The following is a 16,989-nucleotide window of genomic DNA, read 5'->3' as shown; positions in this document are numbered from 1 at the left end:
AGTTAATGTGTTAACGAAGGTCAGGACTCTAAAAACATAGGATTTTAACTGATAGAGGTTGATTCTTCACCTTAAATCACAAAACACTGGGAAAAGGTTTTTGTTTTTTTTAAGAGTCTTGCTTTTTACCATATGATTCTTGTATCAACCTTCTGATATACTTTATTTACTAATAAATAGATTCCCGTTTCTTAGGGTTGCAAAATATTAACTATGATTTACCTAAAAAGATGAAAAATACATTTCTTGGCTAGTAATGAAAGATCTGTCTTCTGTGGATAATTTATTTAAATTGCACTGAACTGCCCCATGAGAACATCAGCTCCACACAGATGTTAGTTTTTACGTTAGTATTTATGTAGTTTTATTGTGTTAGGAGAATGTTCAGAACTCCCATCTAGTAGAGTGGCATTGTTAATGACAGTCAATAAACCTAATCCACAACTCGTGTTTACTTAACAACATAATAATCACCTGAAGGTGATACCTGGGCTTGTCCCCAAATTAATGGAAATTAAATGGTTCTCAGAATCTGCATCCTTAATAAACTACTCCAAGTGATTCTGATGGCAATGGTCAGCAAAGCACACACTGCTGGAAGCCTAGCAGTTCTGTCTGATCTTAAGAAACAGTCATGGAGTAAACATAGATCTAAGTTTAAATCCTTAAACTTTTCATGTAAAAAATATTGAATTTAAAAAACAAATAGGAATGAAGTACAGAGACCAAAGTTGAGTCTTGTTTCTAGGCTATCTCATATTTTAGAGGCACCCTTTATGCATTGCCACGTGCGCGTAGCATTTCAGTTCAGATGACCTCACACGTACTGAATGTCTGTCATGTGAATGGCACGGGCCACCTTCTGGGAGTAACAGATGATCAATATACATTCTCTGTCCATATACATCTCTTAGTTATTCAGACATTTACCATAGGGATTAACTACATTTAGGGTAAGAGGAAAGTCTTTGATGTTTTTAAGTTGATTTAGCTAATTATTCAGCTACTTCAGCTTTGGATAATATTATTAGCCTTTCATTCAGCTTCCAGTGTACTAAAGTAGATAACATAAAAGCAATGTGAGATAATATGTATGCCATCAATTACATTTATTTACTAAATGGGACACTTACCTATACTCTCTCCATCATCCCAAAACAGAGATCCCTGTGCCATCTGATTAGTATCTGCAGCAACAATGAGCTTCATGTAATTTTGTCGACTAAAAAAAAGAAATATAATTTTACCTATGTGTATAGAACAGCGTATGTATAGTTATGATATGGTATCCATATAAGTATCCAAAGGAAAACAAATAAGAATATCAACTAAGGAGAATGCAAACTGTTTTAGACAAAGAAGGTCTTCCCTTAATAATGAGTTACTAGGAATGATATAAACCATAAAATCCTTCATATTTAATAGAAAATATCATGCATGTCTTTTGATCTCAAGAGATCACCTACTTAACAGATCAAAAGGGGACTCATTTATAATAGTTAAAGCCATATTAAGTTTATTGATATATTTATTTATTATTCTCTCTGCTAATCCTGCCACTGACCATTAAACATGAAACTATATTAATAGCATTTTTTATCTATTATAATTTAAGCATTTTTCACATTTCCATACATAAATCACTGAGTTATCATTGGAAATTATCAATAAGAATGTGAAGAGTAGCCTGCAAGTTGTAATTTCTAACCTTAAAATGGGCAATACCTCCCAAGCTTTTGCCTACATAGGCCCATCTGTGAACTAATTATCAGCTTCCTTCCTCACTGTACAAGTGATTTGGTTTGACAGCCTCATATTGCTAAGGAAGGATTTCTCAGACAAATTATGCTTAGATATAATTGCCTTTTCCAATCACAAATGTTGAAAGTTGTACTGCCATGGAAGTTCCCTAAAATATCCAGAACATCTAGAGTTCAAATCTCTATAGCAACTTGGTATTATCCATGTAAAGATGTTATCATGTCTCAGCATGACTACATACATATATGTATATGTATGTAGGCATTTCAGTTCATAGCTGCAGGGTAAAAGATAAGTATATCTTATTAGCAACATTAAAAATCTGGTTTAACCTACAATTTTCCAACATATTTAAAACTTAAGATTAAAAAGTGTTTCACGGTTTACATTCTACCCTATCTATATACCTAACCCTGATATCCTATTTACTTTGCCCCTCTACATACACACACACACACACACACACACACACACACACAGTGGCCTCTCTCCTTGTCTCTTACAACAAAAGGATTCTTCAAGGCCCAATTTATAAATGGTCTCCTCCACGAAGCCCTCACTTCTCAGATATAATTATTTCTCTCCTCTTTAATTGATATCAGGGTAGAATATTGAAAGAAATGGATCTGGATTGTTCCAGGAGATAGAAAAAGTCCATTCACACCAAATGGGGCTGTCAGCATGTAAATCACCAAATGAGTGGATATAGCATGAGAAGAAAAGAGGAACAGAGACTGAGTCCCCTAGAATCTGAAAGTCTAAGCCAGGAACCTAGGCCACTCTGGTAAAAGGATTTACTCTTACATCAATCACAAAAAATCAGTGGACCCATGATCTCTGGTAGGTTGGGCATATTGCTGAATGAGAGGGAGAGAATACCAGGTAGGGGTCCTAGGGCAAAGAAGAGAAGGTCTTAGCCAGATCATCAGTTATGAATGGTAATGTGTAGAAAATATGAATTAATATGAATTATCTTTCATCTTTATATGGGACAAGGCTGTAAAAAACAGGTCTGGTTCTTCTGTGGACAGCAGTGGACTTGTAGTTTGAAGAAGCAGTGATATCGTCAATGGATACCTACATTTTCATAGACCAAAGTGAGTTGGGAAATACTTCACAGGACTGACAGAAGGAGGTAGAAAGGGGGAACAGAAAAGGTGGAAGGAAAGAGAAATCTTCTGAGCAATATTGGCTTAAAGTTTATAGAAAGGTTCATTTAAGAAATCATGTTTCAATGAAGTAAATAATATTTCTTTCCACATGTCAGAGGCATCAAAAATGATGAGTACTTAGGTAAAGCAGCCACTCAAAATACAAGACATTCATTTATCAATATCTTTGCATATTTATACAGAAGACATGAAGTTTTAGTTGGTATTTTGATCTGGGGACCTTTCTTTTTTTTTTTTTTTTTTTTAAAGATTTTATTTATTTATTTGAGAGAGAGCGAATGAGAGAGAGCACATGAGAGGGGGGAGGGTCAGAGGGAGAAGCAGACTCCCTGCCGAGCAGGGAGCCCGATGCGGGACTCGATCCGGGGACTCCAAGATCATGACCTGAGCCAAAGGCAGTCGCTCAACCAACTGAGCCACCCAGGCGCCCGATCTGGGGACCTTTCTTACTATTAGAAGGAATATCATGTTGGAAGACAATTTTTCGTGAGTCTCAAATATCTACATATCCTTGCATATGGGTGGGGAGAGGCAAAAGGAGAGGGAGAAAGAGAATCTCAAGTAGACTCTCTGTTGAGTGCAAAGCCCTATGTAGGGCTTGATCCCACGACCCTGAGATCATGACCCCAGCAGACATCAAGAGTTGGATGCCCAACTGACTGAGCCACCCAGGTGCCCCTGAACTATATTTTAATGGATGTTTTTAAAGCAAACAGTATTGGAAGATAGGGCAGTGTTTGTTTTTAAATTAATTTAAAAAAATTTATTAGCCCGTATAATAAAGATAAGTCCCCTTGAAAGCAAAGAATGAACAGATTTGCTTACAGCCCATTATAAAGGACTGAGTGCCTAAGCCTGGAGTTCCTTAGCTGACACAAACCTCCTACATTCGCAGCATCTGCCTAGGCCTAGTCCACTCCATGTCATCCCCATAGGACTTCAGGGACAAGGAAAACTGGAACAAACATGAAATTCAAGTCTCTTGTTATGCCATGAGTAAGAAAGACATTTGTCTCTTACCCAACATCCATGACACTGTGACAGACTAACTTGTTCATTTGGAAATAGGGTAAAATCTCAGACCCTTCCAGTTCTTGACAATTCTAGCATGACGTACCTCAAAATTTAATCTGAGCTCTTGTAAGCACTTCACTTACCTGTAAAATGTGTTTTTATCAGGCTCTTGACATGGTAGGATGTAACCACCACGGACATGTAGGTTTATTGTATATAAAGGAGCGTTAAATACATGAAATTCTCCTCTGACACCAATATCTTGGCCCTGGAAATGAGAAGGTTAGAAGGAAGAACATAAGCAGCAAGAAATGGAATCATCAGCAATATTGGTGTTTGATGTATCAAACAAAAATATTGGTATAAGTGTATCATAGACTTAATATAAAAATTAATAAAAACTCAAACACATATTTGGGAAAACATGTTACTTAAAGTATGCACTTAGTTCTTAGTTATTAATAGCTTTGAAAGTAATTCACCACTATTTGTTTTTGTGATGCTCTCATTCAGAAAATATGTGGTTTTTGAAAGGTCACCAAAGTTATTCCTGACTTGTCATATACATTATTCTTGGAAGGACTGTATTAGCTTTAATGATAATTTTGCATATTTGATACAGGACAATGACCTTCTTGTGTACAATGTGCACTCTCTATGTTTATTCAATAAAATAAATCAATGACTCCATAACGAACTATGGCAGAATAAATTAACTCTCTTTCACTGTGTGGTAATTTGATTCAGCTGTAATTAGCAAGAAATATCTTACTCTTTTTAAGTGTAAAGTAAACCAGATATGCCACCAATGAAAAGGTTAGGATCAAACTGTTACTCATATCCTTTTAGTCAGTTCCCCAGAATTCCTTAACCACTTACCGTATGATAATCAAACCACCGGGCATCAGGGACATAGCCTTGTACAGTGTCAGCATACTGGAATTTAAAAATACAGTCATTAAAAACATATAGGCCAAGAAAAATAATATTTTGTGAACAAAAATATATGATAAGACTTACAGGTTCCAACACAGGAGTAACCATAAACGCTGGACCCCACAAGAACTGCTTGAATATATCCCAGGTTAGCTTGTCATTAAAGAACCTTGACAAAATATTTTCAAATAATTAAATCAAAGAACTTCATTTCTCCTGAATACCATAAAATAATTATTCAAATCACATTTTGCAGTATAGACTTTTGTGGACTGAAGTGAAAACCAAACTATAAACAAATCAAAAACAATTCTATCACTTGGAATTTATGTTCAATAAGTAGTACAATACTTTATAAGTTAATGTAGACTATAACTAAACTTCCTGACAAAATACAGAGAATTTGTATAAGGCCAACTGAATGAGAAATCTTTGAAGAGAATTCACAGAGGTACAAATATTAACTTTGCCTAGTAGATCAACAAACTAGGAAGCAAAAATTATAAATACTCTGAAAGAGAATTGTGAGGCACGTGTGCTATAAGAATCTTGACTCAGTAATTTAAAAAGATTTTGCTTCCCAGAATCCATAATAAAAAAAAGAAAGAAAGAGAAAAAAGGGAAGAAATAGAAATGAGCCAAAAAATAAAAAAAAGATTTTGCTTATTTTATTTAAATTAGAACTCACTGAATAGTGCATTTAATGTATTTCTGAATTTCAGATACAAATGGAAACACCAAAATCTGTTTTCCATAGTTTGAGAATAGTCACTATTAAATGTCCACATTTTTTCTCTAATTGAAACAGAACTGCACATTTTTGTTTGTTTGTTCTTTTGTTTTTGTTTTATTTTTCTACAAACTGAGATTCGCCAAGGTGGACTGCTGAATTTACTGCTTCATGGACTTCCCATGGGAAAAAAAGGCCCAGATGTTTTCAAAAGGACAAGAGTCTGCAGAGTTAATAATAATATTTTTGGTTGGGGACTCAGTCCAGAGTTGATATTCTGACTCTTCTGGGAAGTTAATAGGGAGAAGACAGAAGGGGAAACTCTGGAAATAAGAGAGGCAAGATATTAATAAAATTTTACCAGAAATAAAGAATGGATTATGGTACATAAATTAATAAAATAACTGGAGGATAATGTGAATTTAGAAAGACCTATTATTTTTTAAGACCCTATCATCAGAACAGATGGCATATTGATCAACCTATTATTTTTATCATTTTGCCTTGCATATTATTATTTAATGTAGTAAATACATGCTGTGTATTTTTACTGATTTATCAATTGTGCAATGTAACAAATCACCTTACTCAATTACTCTGGTAATATAGAGTACACAGAAGTTAAGTTTGATTATTTCAAAGGTTTTGTTATTTTTGTTTGAATGTATTGTTGTTGTTGTTGTTGTGACATCAACAGTAAGAATTAGCTTGTATTTGCTAAAATTTTTATAACTATGCTCCATAGAATAGAATTTTAAGATTTGATCATATATCAGTTTGAGTCTTAAGAAGTGAATCAAAAACAATTTTCTAAGGAAAATGTTAGAACTGTTCTAGGGTACTCTATAACACACCTCCAAGAAGAGGTGAGATGGTTTTCTTCAGTCAGGCACATATATATATGGTAGATTTACTTAACTGCTATAAACTTCAGTTAATCAAATCATTATATAGAGATAATATTACTTGCCTCCATTTTTAAAATATTCAATATAATAAGGTATGTAAATCTAAACACTGGGTATATAGTAATTATTTCTAAGACTTATTATTTTTCAATAACTGTTTCATTTTTAATATCATCTTGTTTATTAATATCTGTTTATGTAAAATGTGTACCAAAATAGCAATGAAAACGTCTCCAATTTCAAATATCCTACACTATATGAGATTATTAAGTAAATTAAATGAAATCTATCTCTTTTTGGCAGAAAATAAGAATTTGCACTTACTCATGCAAAAGGGGTCGAATAACAGTGCCACCATGAGCATGAATTTCATGCATCTGTGTATAGAAATAGGGCAATAAAGTGTATCTAATATTTAGAATATTCCTTGACATTTCAGAAAAAGTTTCATTCCATAAGGCAGGATCTTGTCTCTGAAACAAAGCAGAATGAAATAGTCATAAGCTCTTTTCCTTGTTTAAATCATAATTTTCAAATACATGTTTGGAAAATAAAAAGTACAAAATAGTATTCATTCACTGCCATGTTCTGTATACTTTCTTCACAAAAATCACAAAAATCACAAAAATCTTATGCAATAATATTTCTAGCTCATATGATGGAGAGAGAGAGAACATAATATTTTAATAAGAAAAATGCAAATTACACTCAGTTTGATTTAGTTTAGATGAACATATGTAAAGAGCAGTTCACATTTGAATAGATGGTAAATACATTGCCAATCATGGTGATAATCAGTATAGGGATGAAAAGACTGGAAAAGAACTGAAATGCTGAACAAAAGTAGATTGAAATAAACAGAGACATGCAGAGAGCCCATCGTGGTGCCCCCCACATTGTGTGTTCTCATGAGAAATGGATAAATTATGATATTAAAGAATTAAGATAGGAGAAAGAGAGGACCTAAGTAATGTTGGGTAAGAAAGAAGGACATGCCCTAGTCTGCTCTGGAATATACACTCCAGGTAAAAACGAAAATTGACACTGGAAAGATTAAAGCCTTTTAAAAAATGTTGCATGGCACCTGAGTGGCTTAGTCGGTTAAGCATCCAACTCTTTTTTTTTTTTTTTTTAAGATTTTATTTATTTATTTAATGACAGAGAGAAAGTGAGAGAGAGAGCACAAGTAGAGGGAGGGGCAGATGGAGAGGGAGAAACAGTCTCTCTGCTGAGCAGGGAGCCCTACGTGGGGCTCAATCCCAGGACCCCGGGACCAGAACCTGAGCCAAAGGCAGATTCATAACTGACTGAGCCACCCAGGCACCCCAACTCTTGATTTCAGTTCAAGTCATGACCTTAGGGTCAAGAGATGGAGCCTCACACCAGGCTTTGCGCTGAGCCTGGAACCTGCTTAAGATTCTCTCCCTCTCCCTTTGCCCCTCTCCCCTCTTGCATGGCTCTCTCTCTCACTCAAAAAAAAAAAAAAAAAAAAAAGTTGTTGCGCTTACTGGTTAAAAAATAATAGGGAAGGTGATTAGTATTTTATATTTTAATTTGTACTAGGAAACAAACAGGCTGCCACATAACTCCAGGGAGCAATACTTTCAATGTTTTTTGTTGATAACAACAGGAATGATGATATTAAGAACTATGCCATATCTATGCAGATGCCAACTTTTTTAGATTTAGGTAGTAAGAAAGCTTGAATGATGACTGTTATCACTGGTATATGTAATAATGTTAGAGTAGGCAAAACCTTGAAAGTAAAATGGTTCAAAAATTAGTAAGCTGTAAATGATCCTATTGTTACTACTTCCAAAGTCAAGTAAGAAGAAAGAAGTAAAAATCATATCTGTTGCTTACTGACTTCACTGACATTATTTCAGTTTTAACAATACAGGACTTAATTCTAAACCATATATCCCTAAATTCAATTATACTACCTCATAATTAAACTTAAGTTGAAGCTTCTGTTCCAAAGATTTTTATTTAGAAATACTTCCTCAGTTTTTTCTGCTTCCATTTCATCTTCTCCAAAACTCCAGCCACCTTCCCATCATGGAGTCTTTCATTTACCCCCTCCACCTGAATTCTCTCCCATATCCTTATATTGGTTTTGGTTGCTGTGCCTCACTCAAGCCTCCATGCTTAAGTCATTTCATCCAAGATGACCTCCCTAAGTACTCCTCCTAAAACTGAGTCCTCATAAATCTCTATCACTTTAACTTACACCATTTTCCCTCATACTCATTTATTTATACCTGACTATACATATATATACATATATATATATACACATATATACATATACACATACACACACATAATTGCTTATTATTTCTATCTTGCCTATATTATATGAATCATGGGGCAGGGACTTTGTAAATATTAAATAGTAGACTCTTCATAAATACTTGTTGAATAAATCCTTGTGTAGGCTTTTATTGATTCATTCCACTCTTCCAATATTATAGCTTCCTAAATTGCATTACTGACAGCAAGTTTTCCTGTTAAAATATTCCTATTCCGTCAAGCTATGTTACTGCCCAACTTTCAAATTCTTCCAAAATGTGGTCCCATACTGCCTTCTATCCTTATATAGATCTTCATTTTTATTTTCATTTTCTAAAATAAATCCTTCCCTCTATTCTAACTAAAATTTCCCAGGAGGGACACAAAGATTTCATAGCACCTGATGAGCTCCACCACTCAGTTACTACTGTTAGAACCCATCCTTCAAATACCAGCTCTGTCTGCAATTCTTCCATGAGGTGCATTTTGATAATTCATCTTTCCTCTGCACTTTACTATAAGTATCACAAAATTTAGCACTTAGTTAGATATTTCCTCTAATTATTCATACGTTTCCATAATTTTTAATATTGTCACCTCTCTTTCTCAAAATTTCTTTCAGACAATTTAGTAACATGGAGAGTTGTGCCACCACACAAGAATTAGCTCTCATAATTCCCTTTTCCTTTTTTTCCCTCAATTTCTCAACTCATTGTCTTAACATTTGCCTTTTAAATCTGCTCATTTTCATACACTGATACTAGTATTTCAAATGACTTTTCACTTCTAATTATTTAGTTTGAAGCTGATTTTTTTATTGTTCTATCTCAGTTGGAAGAAGTTCGGGAAGCAGCTCCCCCCTCCCCCCGGGTATTCCAAAATTATATAGAACAGCAGTAAGTATGTCAGCTAACCAAGTTCTAAACCCCAAAGTATAAAGTAACCCAAATCAGAAAATTCTCAAAGCAATGAGCTCAGATGTCCTCAGTAAATGTAAAGGTTCATTCAAAGTATGCATTGAAAATCAGCCTGGTAGGGTGAATTCTTTTTTTTTTTTTTTAATTTGCAATGATTTTTGTTTATTATTATGTTCAATTAGCCAACATATAATACATCATTAGTTTTTGATGTAGTGTTCAATGATTCATTAGTTGCGTATAAGACCCAGTGCTCATCACAACATGTGCCCTCCCTAATACCCATCACCCGGTTACCCTATCCTCCCACCCCTCTCCCTTCTATAACCCTCAGTTTGTTTCCCAGAGTCCAGAGTCACTCATGGTTTGTCTCCCTGTCTGATATCTTCCCATTCAGTTTTCGCAGAAGGTGAATTCTATTTAAAAACTTCTAAGGTTAGTAGGGCAAAAGGAATGAGAGTAGATGCAGTAACTACATACCCTAGTAAATGCAATGTTGTGATTTCTTGAGTATGGATAAAATGCTCCAAGTTGCATCCAGCGGGCACAGAGCTCATATTCTGAATTGTTGAAGAAACCACAGATACCTGCTCCAGTCTAAAATATATTGTGATGTTTAATTTTAATCATTTGTTTCTTAATCTTTATAGTTATGCAGATAAAAGGAATAGAGCTACTTACGTATGAGATTCCAAAGAGACTAAATTCCATCATACCTTAAAAAAAAATCAGGAAAAAACTTAGAAAGCTACTATTTCATATATTTTGATATTTGATTTTTTCTATTTATGAAGATGTCCTATTTCTAATAACCTAATCCAATGAAACATTTTTCAGATTATTAATATACCTTTCTATCATTTCCTCTTACAGCATTCAAGTTTTTATGTTATAGGTTAATGACATTTACAAAATGTCACTTTCAAGATGGTATATTTAGAGCACAAAACAGTTATAAATACATTATAGTATGAGAAAAAAGTGGTAGTATTTTCCTTGGTTTATTATTTTTTTTTAATAAAAGGCTATCTATGTAATTATTTAACCATAGGTCTCATCATTTGGAAAAAAAATTATCCTTGTGAAATAAAATCATCTGAGATCACTTCAATAATATAGGACTCATGTGATATTAGAAAGTAATATTTCTAAACACTGATTGTTTTCCTTGAATCCTAATATAAACAATAAAGATTTTTTTTAAAGATTTTATTTATTTATTTGACAGAGAGAGACACAGTGAGAGAGGTAACACAAGCAGGGGGAGTGGGAGAGGGAGAAGCAGGCTCCCCGCTGAGCAAGGAGCCTGACGTGGGGCTCGATCCCAGGACCCTGGGATCATGACCTGAGCCGAAGGCAGACGCTCAACTGACTGAGCCACCCAGGCGCCCCAATAAAGAATTTTTAAAACTAGATCTGAAACAGAAAAGTATCCATTTCCCCTTTAAAATAATAATGTCTTATTTACTATTTACCCAACTATTGTGAAAAAACTCTTTAAAAATTTGGCTTGAAATGTTTCATTCCTTAGTATCTATGCGTATTCTTATTCCCTAGAATCTAGAATTTCTACCCATTTCTATTGTTAGCTCTAGATGTTATCTTTCCCAGTCCCTGCCCTTTCCCAGGGAACTGAGATCAAAAGGATGAAATTATTTTCTCAAAATAAACTAGTTAGATATCATTAGTTTCTATAAAGCATCCCAGATTCTACTTTCTAGCTCACTGTCTTTTCATCATGTTATTTGTCATAAAATATGATGCAAAAAAGCATGTTTCTGAAAAGGACTTATAAAGTATATGAACTAGTACCAGCAAAAGTGAATACCTAAGAGGAAACTTCACCAGAGTAATGATACAGATGGTGACTCACATACCAATGATCGATTTTTCCAAACTGTCCCATTGTGCATTGTTGTCTCCAAACCAATGTCCTCCCCATTGTCCACCACTAGGATATGTGGAACGAGAAATAACAATTCCTCTTTTGCCAGTTGTCTTCTGCAATGCACTAAGATAGATGGAAAGTTTTTACATGAGGTATTTTCAGATATTTCTACATACGAGCACCTCATTAAAAAGGTGTGTTGTGTGTGTGTGTGTGTGTGTTTATGGTGTTTTTGTGTTCTCTTACTACAACTAGCTCTTTATAAATGAGTCTTCTCTCATTATACTATAAAATTCTCACAAACATAAAGGACATGTATGTTTCTTCCCTTCCAACATTTACCAGATTGACTGCCTAAGTGGCCTTTGTTTATTTGTTCAATGAATACAAGTTAAGTCAACTACTGAAGTTATCAAATCAACTAACTAATCATATCTTGAGGTTTTTGAATGAACTCATTTTATTCTTACTTAACTGTGTTCTCTTGAATAAAGTTCTAGGCTCTAACTATTGACTGCTCTAATCCTTCTCAATTATAATTTGTCAACACTTAATCTCCATATTACTCTACAGAGAATCTTTGCTGCAATACTCTCTATTTTAGAGAGTAGATTAAAGGGAGCAAGTTTTTTGGGTGTTAAAAATAAAACTAGTTGTTCTATTTCAAGCACAGAATCTATCCAAGGCTAGACATCAAGAGAATGAATTTTACAAATTACATCATTTTTTTTCTTTTGTCCCCTCCTCAGTCTTCAATGACTTATTATTCATTTTAAAACATATTCTAGTGCTAAAAATAATATAATAATGCATTATTTTATATTATCTGCATCTCTCTCTCTGTTATATCATAAGAGCATCTAAAGTAGAAAAATATCCCACTATTAATTGCAAGTAAAGTGTTTATATTATTTAAAATAAATTGCATATGAATAAGGACTACAGAACTATTCAGGAAAAAATACTTCAAATAATTAAGCAGACTTTAAAATCATTTTGGACTACAGTGTTTGTACTGATTTCTTTTTATATAGGTTTCTTCAGTAAGACCTTGAGATTCCTGAAGTTAATGTCTTAATCTTCTTTGTATTTTTTGCACCTAATACAGTGTTTGGCTTATACTAGTAGCTCAATAGATTTCTGAATTAATGAATATTTCAAATCAAAATTACAGGAAACTGGAAGTATTTTCAATGGACATAAGATGACAAATTGAACCATCTGTTAATAATAAAGACCATATTGTACTTGCTAACTTAAAATTTTCTACTTGCATGTATACCCATCTTTAAAAAGAAAACATAAGAAAACTATTTTCATTGCTTCATTTTCTAGAATAAATATAAAGTGTATAGTCTATTTAGGAACATTAACGTATTTAACATACCTCACATATATTTGCTGACATTTAACAAGAAATGAATGATTATTTATATAGAGAATAAAAAAAACTGATGATCAATCTAAAAATATATGTGAAAATGTACATTCTAAGTTGAGTTAATTTGCAAACAAAATTGATTTTATTTAACTAATACAAAAAGTATTTATAAAGATAGAGCTGTTCCAAATTCTTAATGTGTTCACATTCGAGAAATATATATTCTTTTTTTTAAAATTTTATTTATTTGACAGTGTGAGAGAGAGAAAGAGAGAGTATGAGACGAGCAGGGGAAGTGGCAGGGCAGAGAGCTGAGCAGAGAGCCTGACAGGGGGCTCTATCCCAGGACCCTGGGATCATGACCTGAGCCAAAGGCAGACGCTTAACCGACTGAGACACCCAGGCGCCCCCAAGAAATATATATTCTTAAAGAATTTCTTTTTTTTTCTGCTGTATGCAAACATTTTTTGCTGAGGCTTTAAATCAATAACTGAACATATGCCTTGTTAGATTTCTGATTGAGAAGAATTCTGTTAAATATTTTCACAATAATTTTCTCTTAAGGATTTCTTGCGTTAGAAGAATCTCCTCTGTAACCGTTCACAGAGTATTTAGAGAATGAAACTTTTGAGAAATCACTTGCTGCCACTAAAAATGTAATTTAAAAATCCCATCACTATAAATATTTTCCAAACATTTTCAACATGTTCCAACTTTACAAATGGTTTAGTCATAATGAATATAGCTTAATTTTAAGAAACACTTTTCACCAGTAGGACAGCTTTGCACTCAGTTACCAGTTGATTTTGGAAAATCTAATTTATAGAAAGGATTGCAATGCTGTTATGGAAGTATTTTTATTGTGTGTTTATAGTTGCCTACATTAGCATTTTTTGAAAAGAATTTTAAAACTTCTAAAAATACCTTAAATTATTGGGAAAAAGTCTATAGGAATATCTAAGAAATAGATATTTTTTATTCCATTCTAAATTATGATTACAAAAATCTGGGGCATTTACTTAAAAATTACATATTTAACACCAAAGGGAGAATTTCCAAAGGGAGTCAAAGATTTTAATTTTTCTACATTCTCTCTAATGAAAAATATGTAATAATCTTTAAAGTCACTCAGGAATTGTTGAAGTTGAAAATATGGAATATATAGTTATATAATCCTTGAATACTTGTCTGAAATTTGAATGCACAATTTGAGGTAGTTTTAAGTGTATTTATTCCTTTTGAAGCATAGGCTTTGTTTTAGTTCAACATTGAATTTTAAATAAGAGAAAGAAATCCACTGAAGACTGAAAGTTTTTGTATGGGATTTACATATGAAACTTCATTGCCACTGGTATCCAAGGTCCTTCCTCTAAAACTGCAGTTTCTCAAGCTGATTATTTATCTCCTGTTTCTGAGTCCACTCATTGTATTCTTTCCTTGGTTTTTCTTGTTTGTGACATATTTAATGAAAAGAACAGTAGCAAGAACTAGTTGCATGTCAAATCTGCACCAGTTTGGAAAGACATAAGCTGTGTCAAAAAAAAAAAAGGAACAATAAAATACTACAGTCTGGATAGCTTGAAGAAAAAAAATTTGTTTTTAATCCTTTCACTTTTCTCCAATGATAAATAAAAAGTACTTAGTATCCATCTTTTGCTTAAATGTAAATGTAATTTATTTATGTGTCCTTTTACATTTGTCAAGGTTTTTAAAAATATAGACTATATTTAATCTCTAAAATTTCTGAAGGAAAATTCAACATTTTTTCTAATATAACTGAAAAAATTAAACATCAAGAAAATATCTAAAACATTAAAATTCTAGGGTTATGTGTAAATTGAGCTATTTAACTCAACATTTAAAATTTATTAATTTGTTTAATTTAAATAACAAATGTGGTTGAAACTTTTACTGAAAATTTTATGAATAGGAGCAAAATTAACACTATTAAAGAAATGTATTATGACTTTAAATTTAAAAATATTCTTTGAAAGATTGATCTCTTCCTCATAATGTTTGTTATTTAAGAGTAAAATGTATTTTAAATATCCCTAAATTTCCCTAAATATCTTTGTATGTCAACTATTTAGAAATTTACCTACATTTCCTTAAATTTACTAAGCATCCCACAGTGTGCTAGGATTCGTGAAATGTGTTCCAGAAGTTCAATTTACTATCTCAGAGAAGAATTTTTTTTTCAATTTCCCTTAAACTACATAGTTTCATCTCAAAATGCACAAGTTTTGCCAACAAGATTATCAATCAATTTTCAGTATTTTTGTTCTTCTTAATATCTATATTTTTATGATAAAATGAGGTTAGCTGAGGATAAAAAGTGAGGATAATTGTGCTCCAAATTGTATTCCAGTGGGGTAAATTTAAAGAAACATTTGTCCCAATAAAAAAAATATTGTTGAAGATCAATTTGTTTACTCTTAAAAATGGTATTTCCTAGTCTTTCTACATGATTTTAGTGTCCCTACATTGGACTTTGGGGAACAAATCTGTGATCATTCATTCATGTGATAATATCTTAAATACTTCACCTCTTCTAGGTTGAAAAATTTTGGTTCTAAGATAAGCATGTTTCACTAACTGAGGAAATATTACCCATACCCTTTACTCCAAAATGCTTTTCATTCTTTTACCAACTTCAGTCATATATTAGAGCTGTGGTTTTCAACCCTACATGCTCACTGGAGTCACTTGGGAAATTTTTTAAAATTCAGGTCTTAGGTATAGTACAGACCAATTAAATCCAATTTTTTTTTTTTTTTAATCTCCAGGTGATTATACTGTGTAGTTAAGAGCCAGTGACCTAGGGGCACCTGGGTGGCTCAGTTGGTTAAGCGTCTGCCTTCGGCTCAGGTCATGATCCCAGGGTCCTGGGATCGAGCCCCGCATCGGGCTCCCTGCTCAGCGGGAAGCCTGCTTCTCCCTCTCCCACTCCCGCTGCTTGTGTTCCCTCTCTTGTTTGTGTTCCTCTCCCTGTCAAATAAGTAAATAAAGTCTTAAAAAACAACAACAAAAAAGAACCAGTGACCTAAAGCTGCATTGTGTGATATGGTGAACACTAGCCACATGGGACTATTTAATTTAAATTTAAATTTATTACAATTAAATAAAATTTAAAATTCTGTTTCTGGGGATGCCTGGGTGACTCGGTTAAGTGTCCAACTCTTGACTTCAGTTCAGGTCATAATCTCAGGGTCATGAGATCGAGCCCCATGTCAGGCTTCATACTCAGCAGAATGTCTGCTTGAGATTCTCTCTCTTGCACTCTCTCTTTCTCTCTCAATTATATAAATACATAAAATCTTAAAAAATAAAATAAAATAAAACTCCATTTCTGAGTCACACTAGCCATACTGTTCAATAGCCTTATATGGATAGTAGATACCATATTGGACAGCCTAAGAATTATAAAACATTTCTATCATTACAGAAAGTCTTATTGGACAGTGCTAATAAAGACTTGATATTCAAAGAATAGTTTGTGTTCCATCATCACTGGCCTCACATAAAAGTTTTTTTATTGTGGACATTAAATCAAGTTCACTTACACATATTGTAACTTGGTTATAATAGATTTAAATAACAGATTTAACCAAACTTTAATGCCTTAATTAATTACATCAATTATATATCATTTACTCATTTATTCATCCACGACTATTTATTGAACACCTATTATTTATTAATCACTGTGCTTTTATGAGCTATTGAGGAACAAAATAACATTGTTCAGAATTGCTTTTGGAATGGGATGAAAAATTAAAACAATGATAAATAATACACATGAAGAGAGAGGAAGAGAAAGAGAGAAAGAGAAACACAATAATTCTAAGTGCCATAAAGGACCAAGTAAGTTACAACATTGGGAAGGAAAGTGCTACCAGATAAGGTCAGCAGGGAAGAAATCTTGAAGTAGGTAAAACATTAAATCTGATATCTAAAAGATAATAAAGAGTCAAAAAGAATAATTATGAA

The 16,989-nt window shown here is 33.2% G+C and overlaps 1 protein-coding gene across 1 annotated transcript in view; it reads right to left on the bottom strand.

Moving 5' to 3' along the window:
* SI (sucrase-isomaltase) overlaps positions 1–16,989 on the bottom strand; it is a 98,648-nt gene that overhangs the window by 6,424 nt on the left and 75,235 nt on the right. The window contains exons 37-44 of the mRNA XM_045902126.1: positions 11,608–11,741; positions 10,412–10,446; positions 10,211–10,327; positions 6,846–6,994; positions 4,968–5,052; positions 4,827–4,883; positions 4,091–4,215; positions 1,134–1,222 (exon numbers count right to left, since the gene is read on the bottom strand). Of these exons, the coding sequence (XP_045758082.1) occupies positions 1,134–1,222; positions 4,091–4,215; positions 4,827–4,883; positions 4,968–5,052; positions 6,846–6,994; positions 10,211–10,327; positions 10,412–10,446; positions 11,608–11,741 (791 nt within the window). The remainder of the gene's footprint in view (positions 1–1,133; positions 1,223–4,090; positions 4,216–4,826; positions 4,884–4,967; positions 5,053–6,845; positions 6,995–10,210; positions 10,328–10,411; positions 10,447–11,607; positions 11,742–16,989) is intronic.

This window comes from Mirounga angustirostris, unplaced genomic scaffold (assembly GCF_029215605.1).
Source record: "Mirounga angustirostris isolate CCGP_5_RB_7025 unplaced genomic scaffold, mMirAng1.0.hap1 SCAF_1, whole genome shotgun sequence".
NCBI lineage: Eukaryota > Metazoa > Chordata > Mammalia > Carnivora > Phocidae > Mirounga > Mirounga angustirostris.
This window is presented reverse-complemented; position numbering and strand designations above follow the sequence as displayed.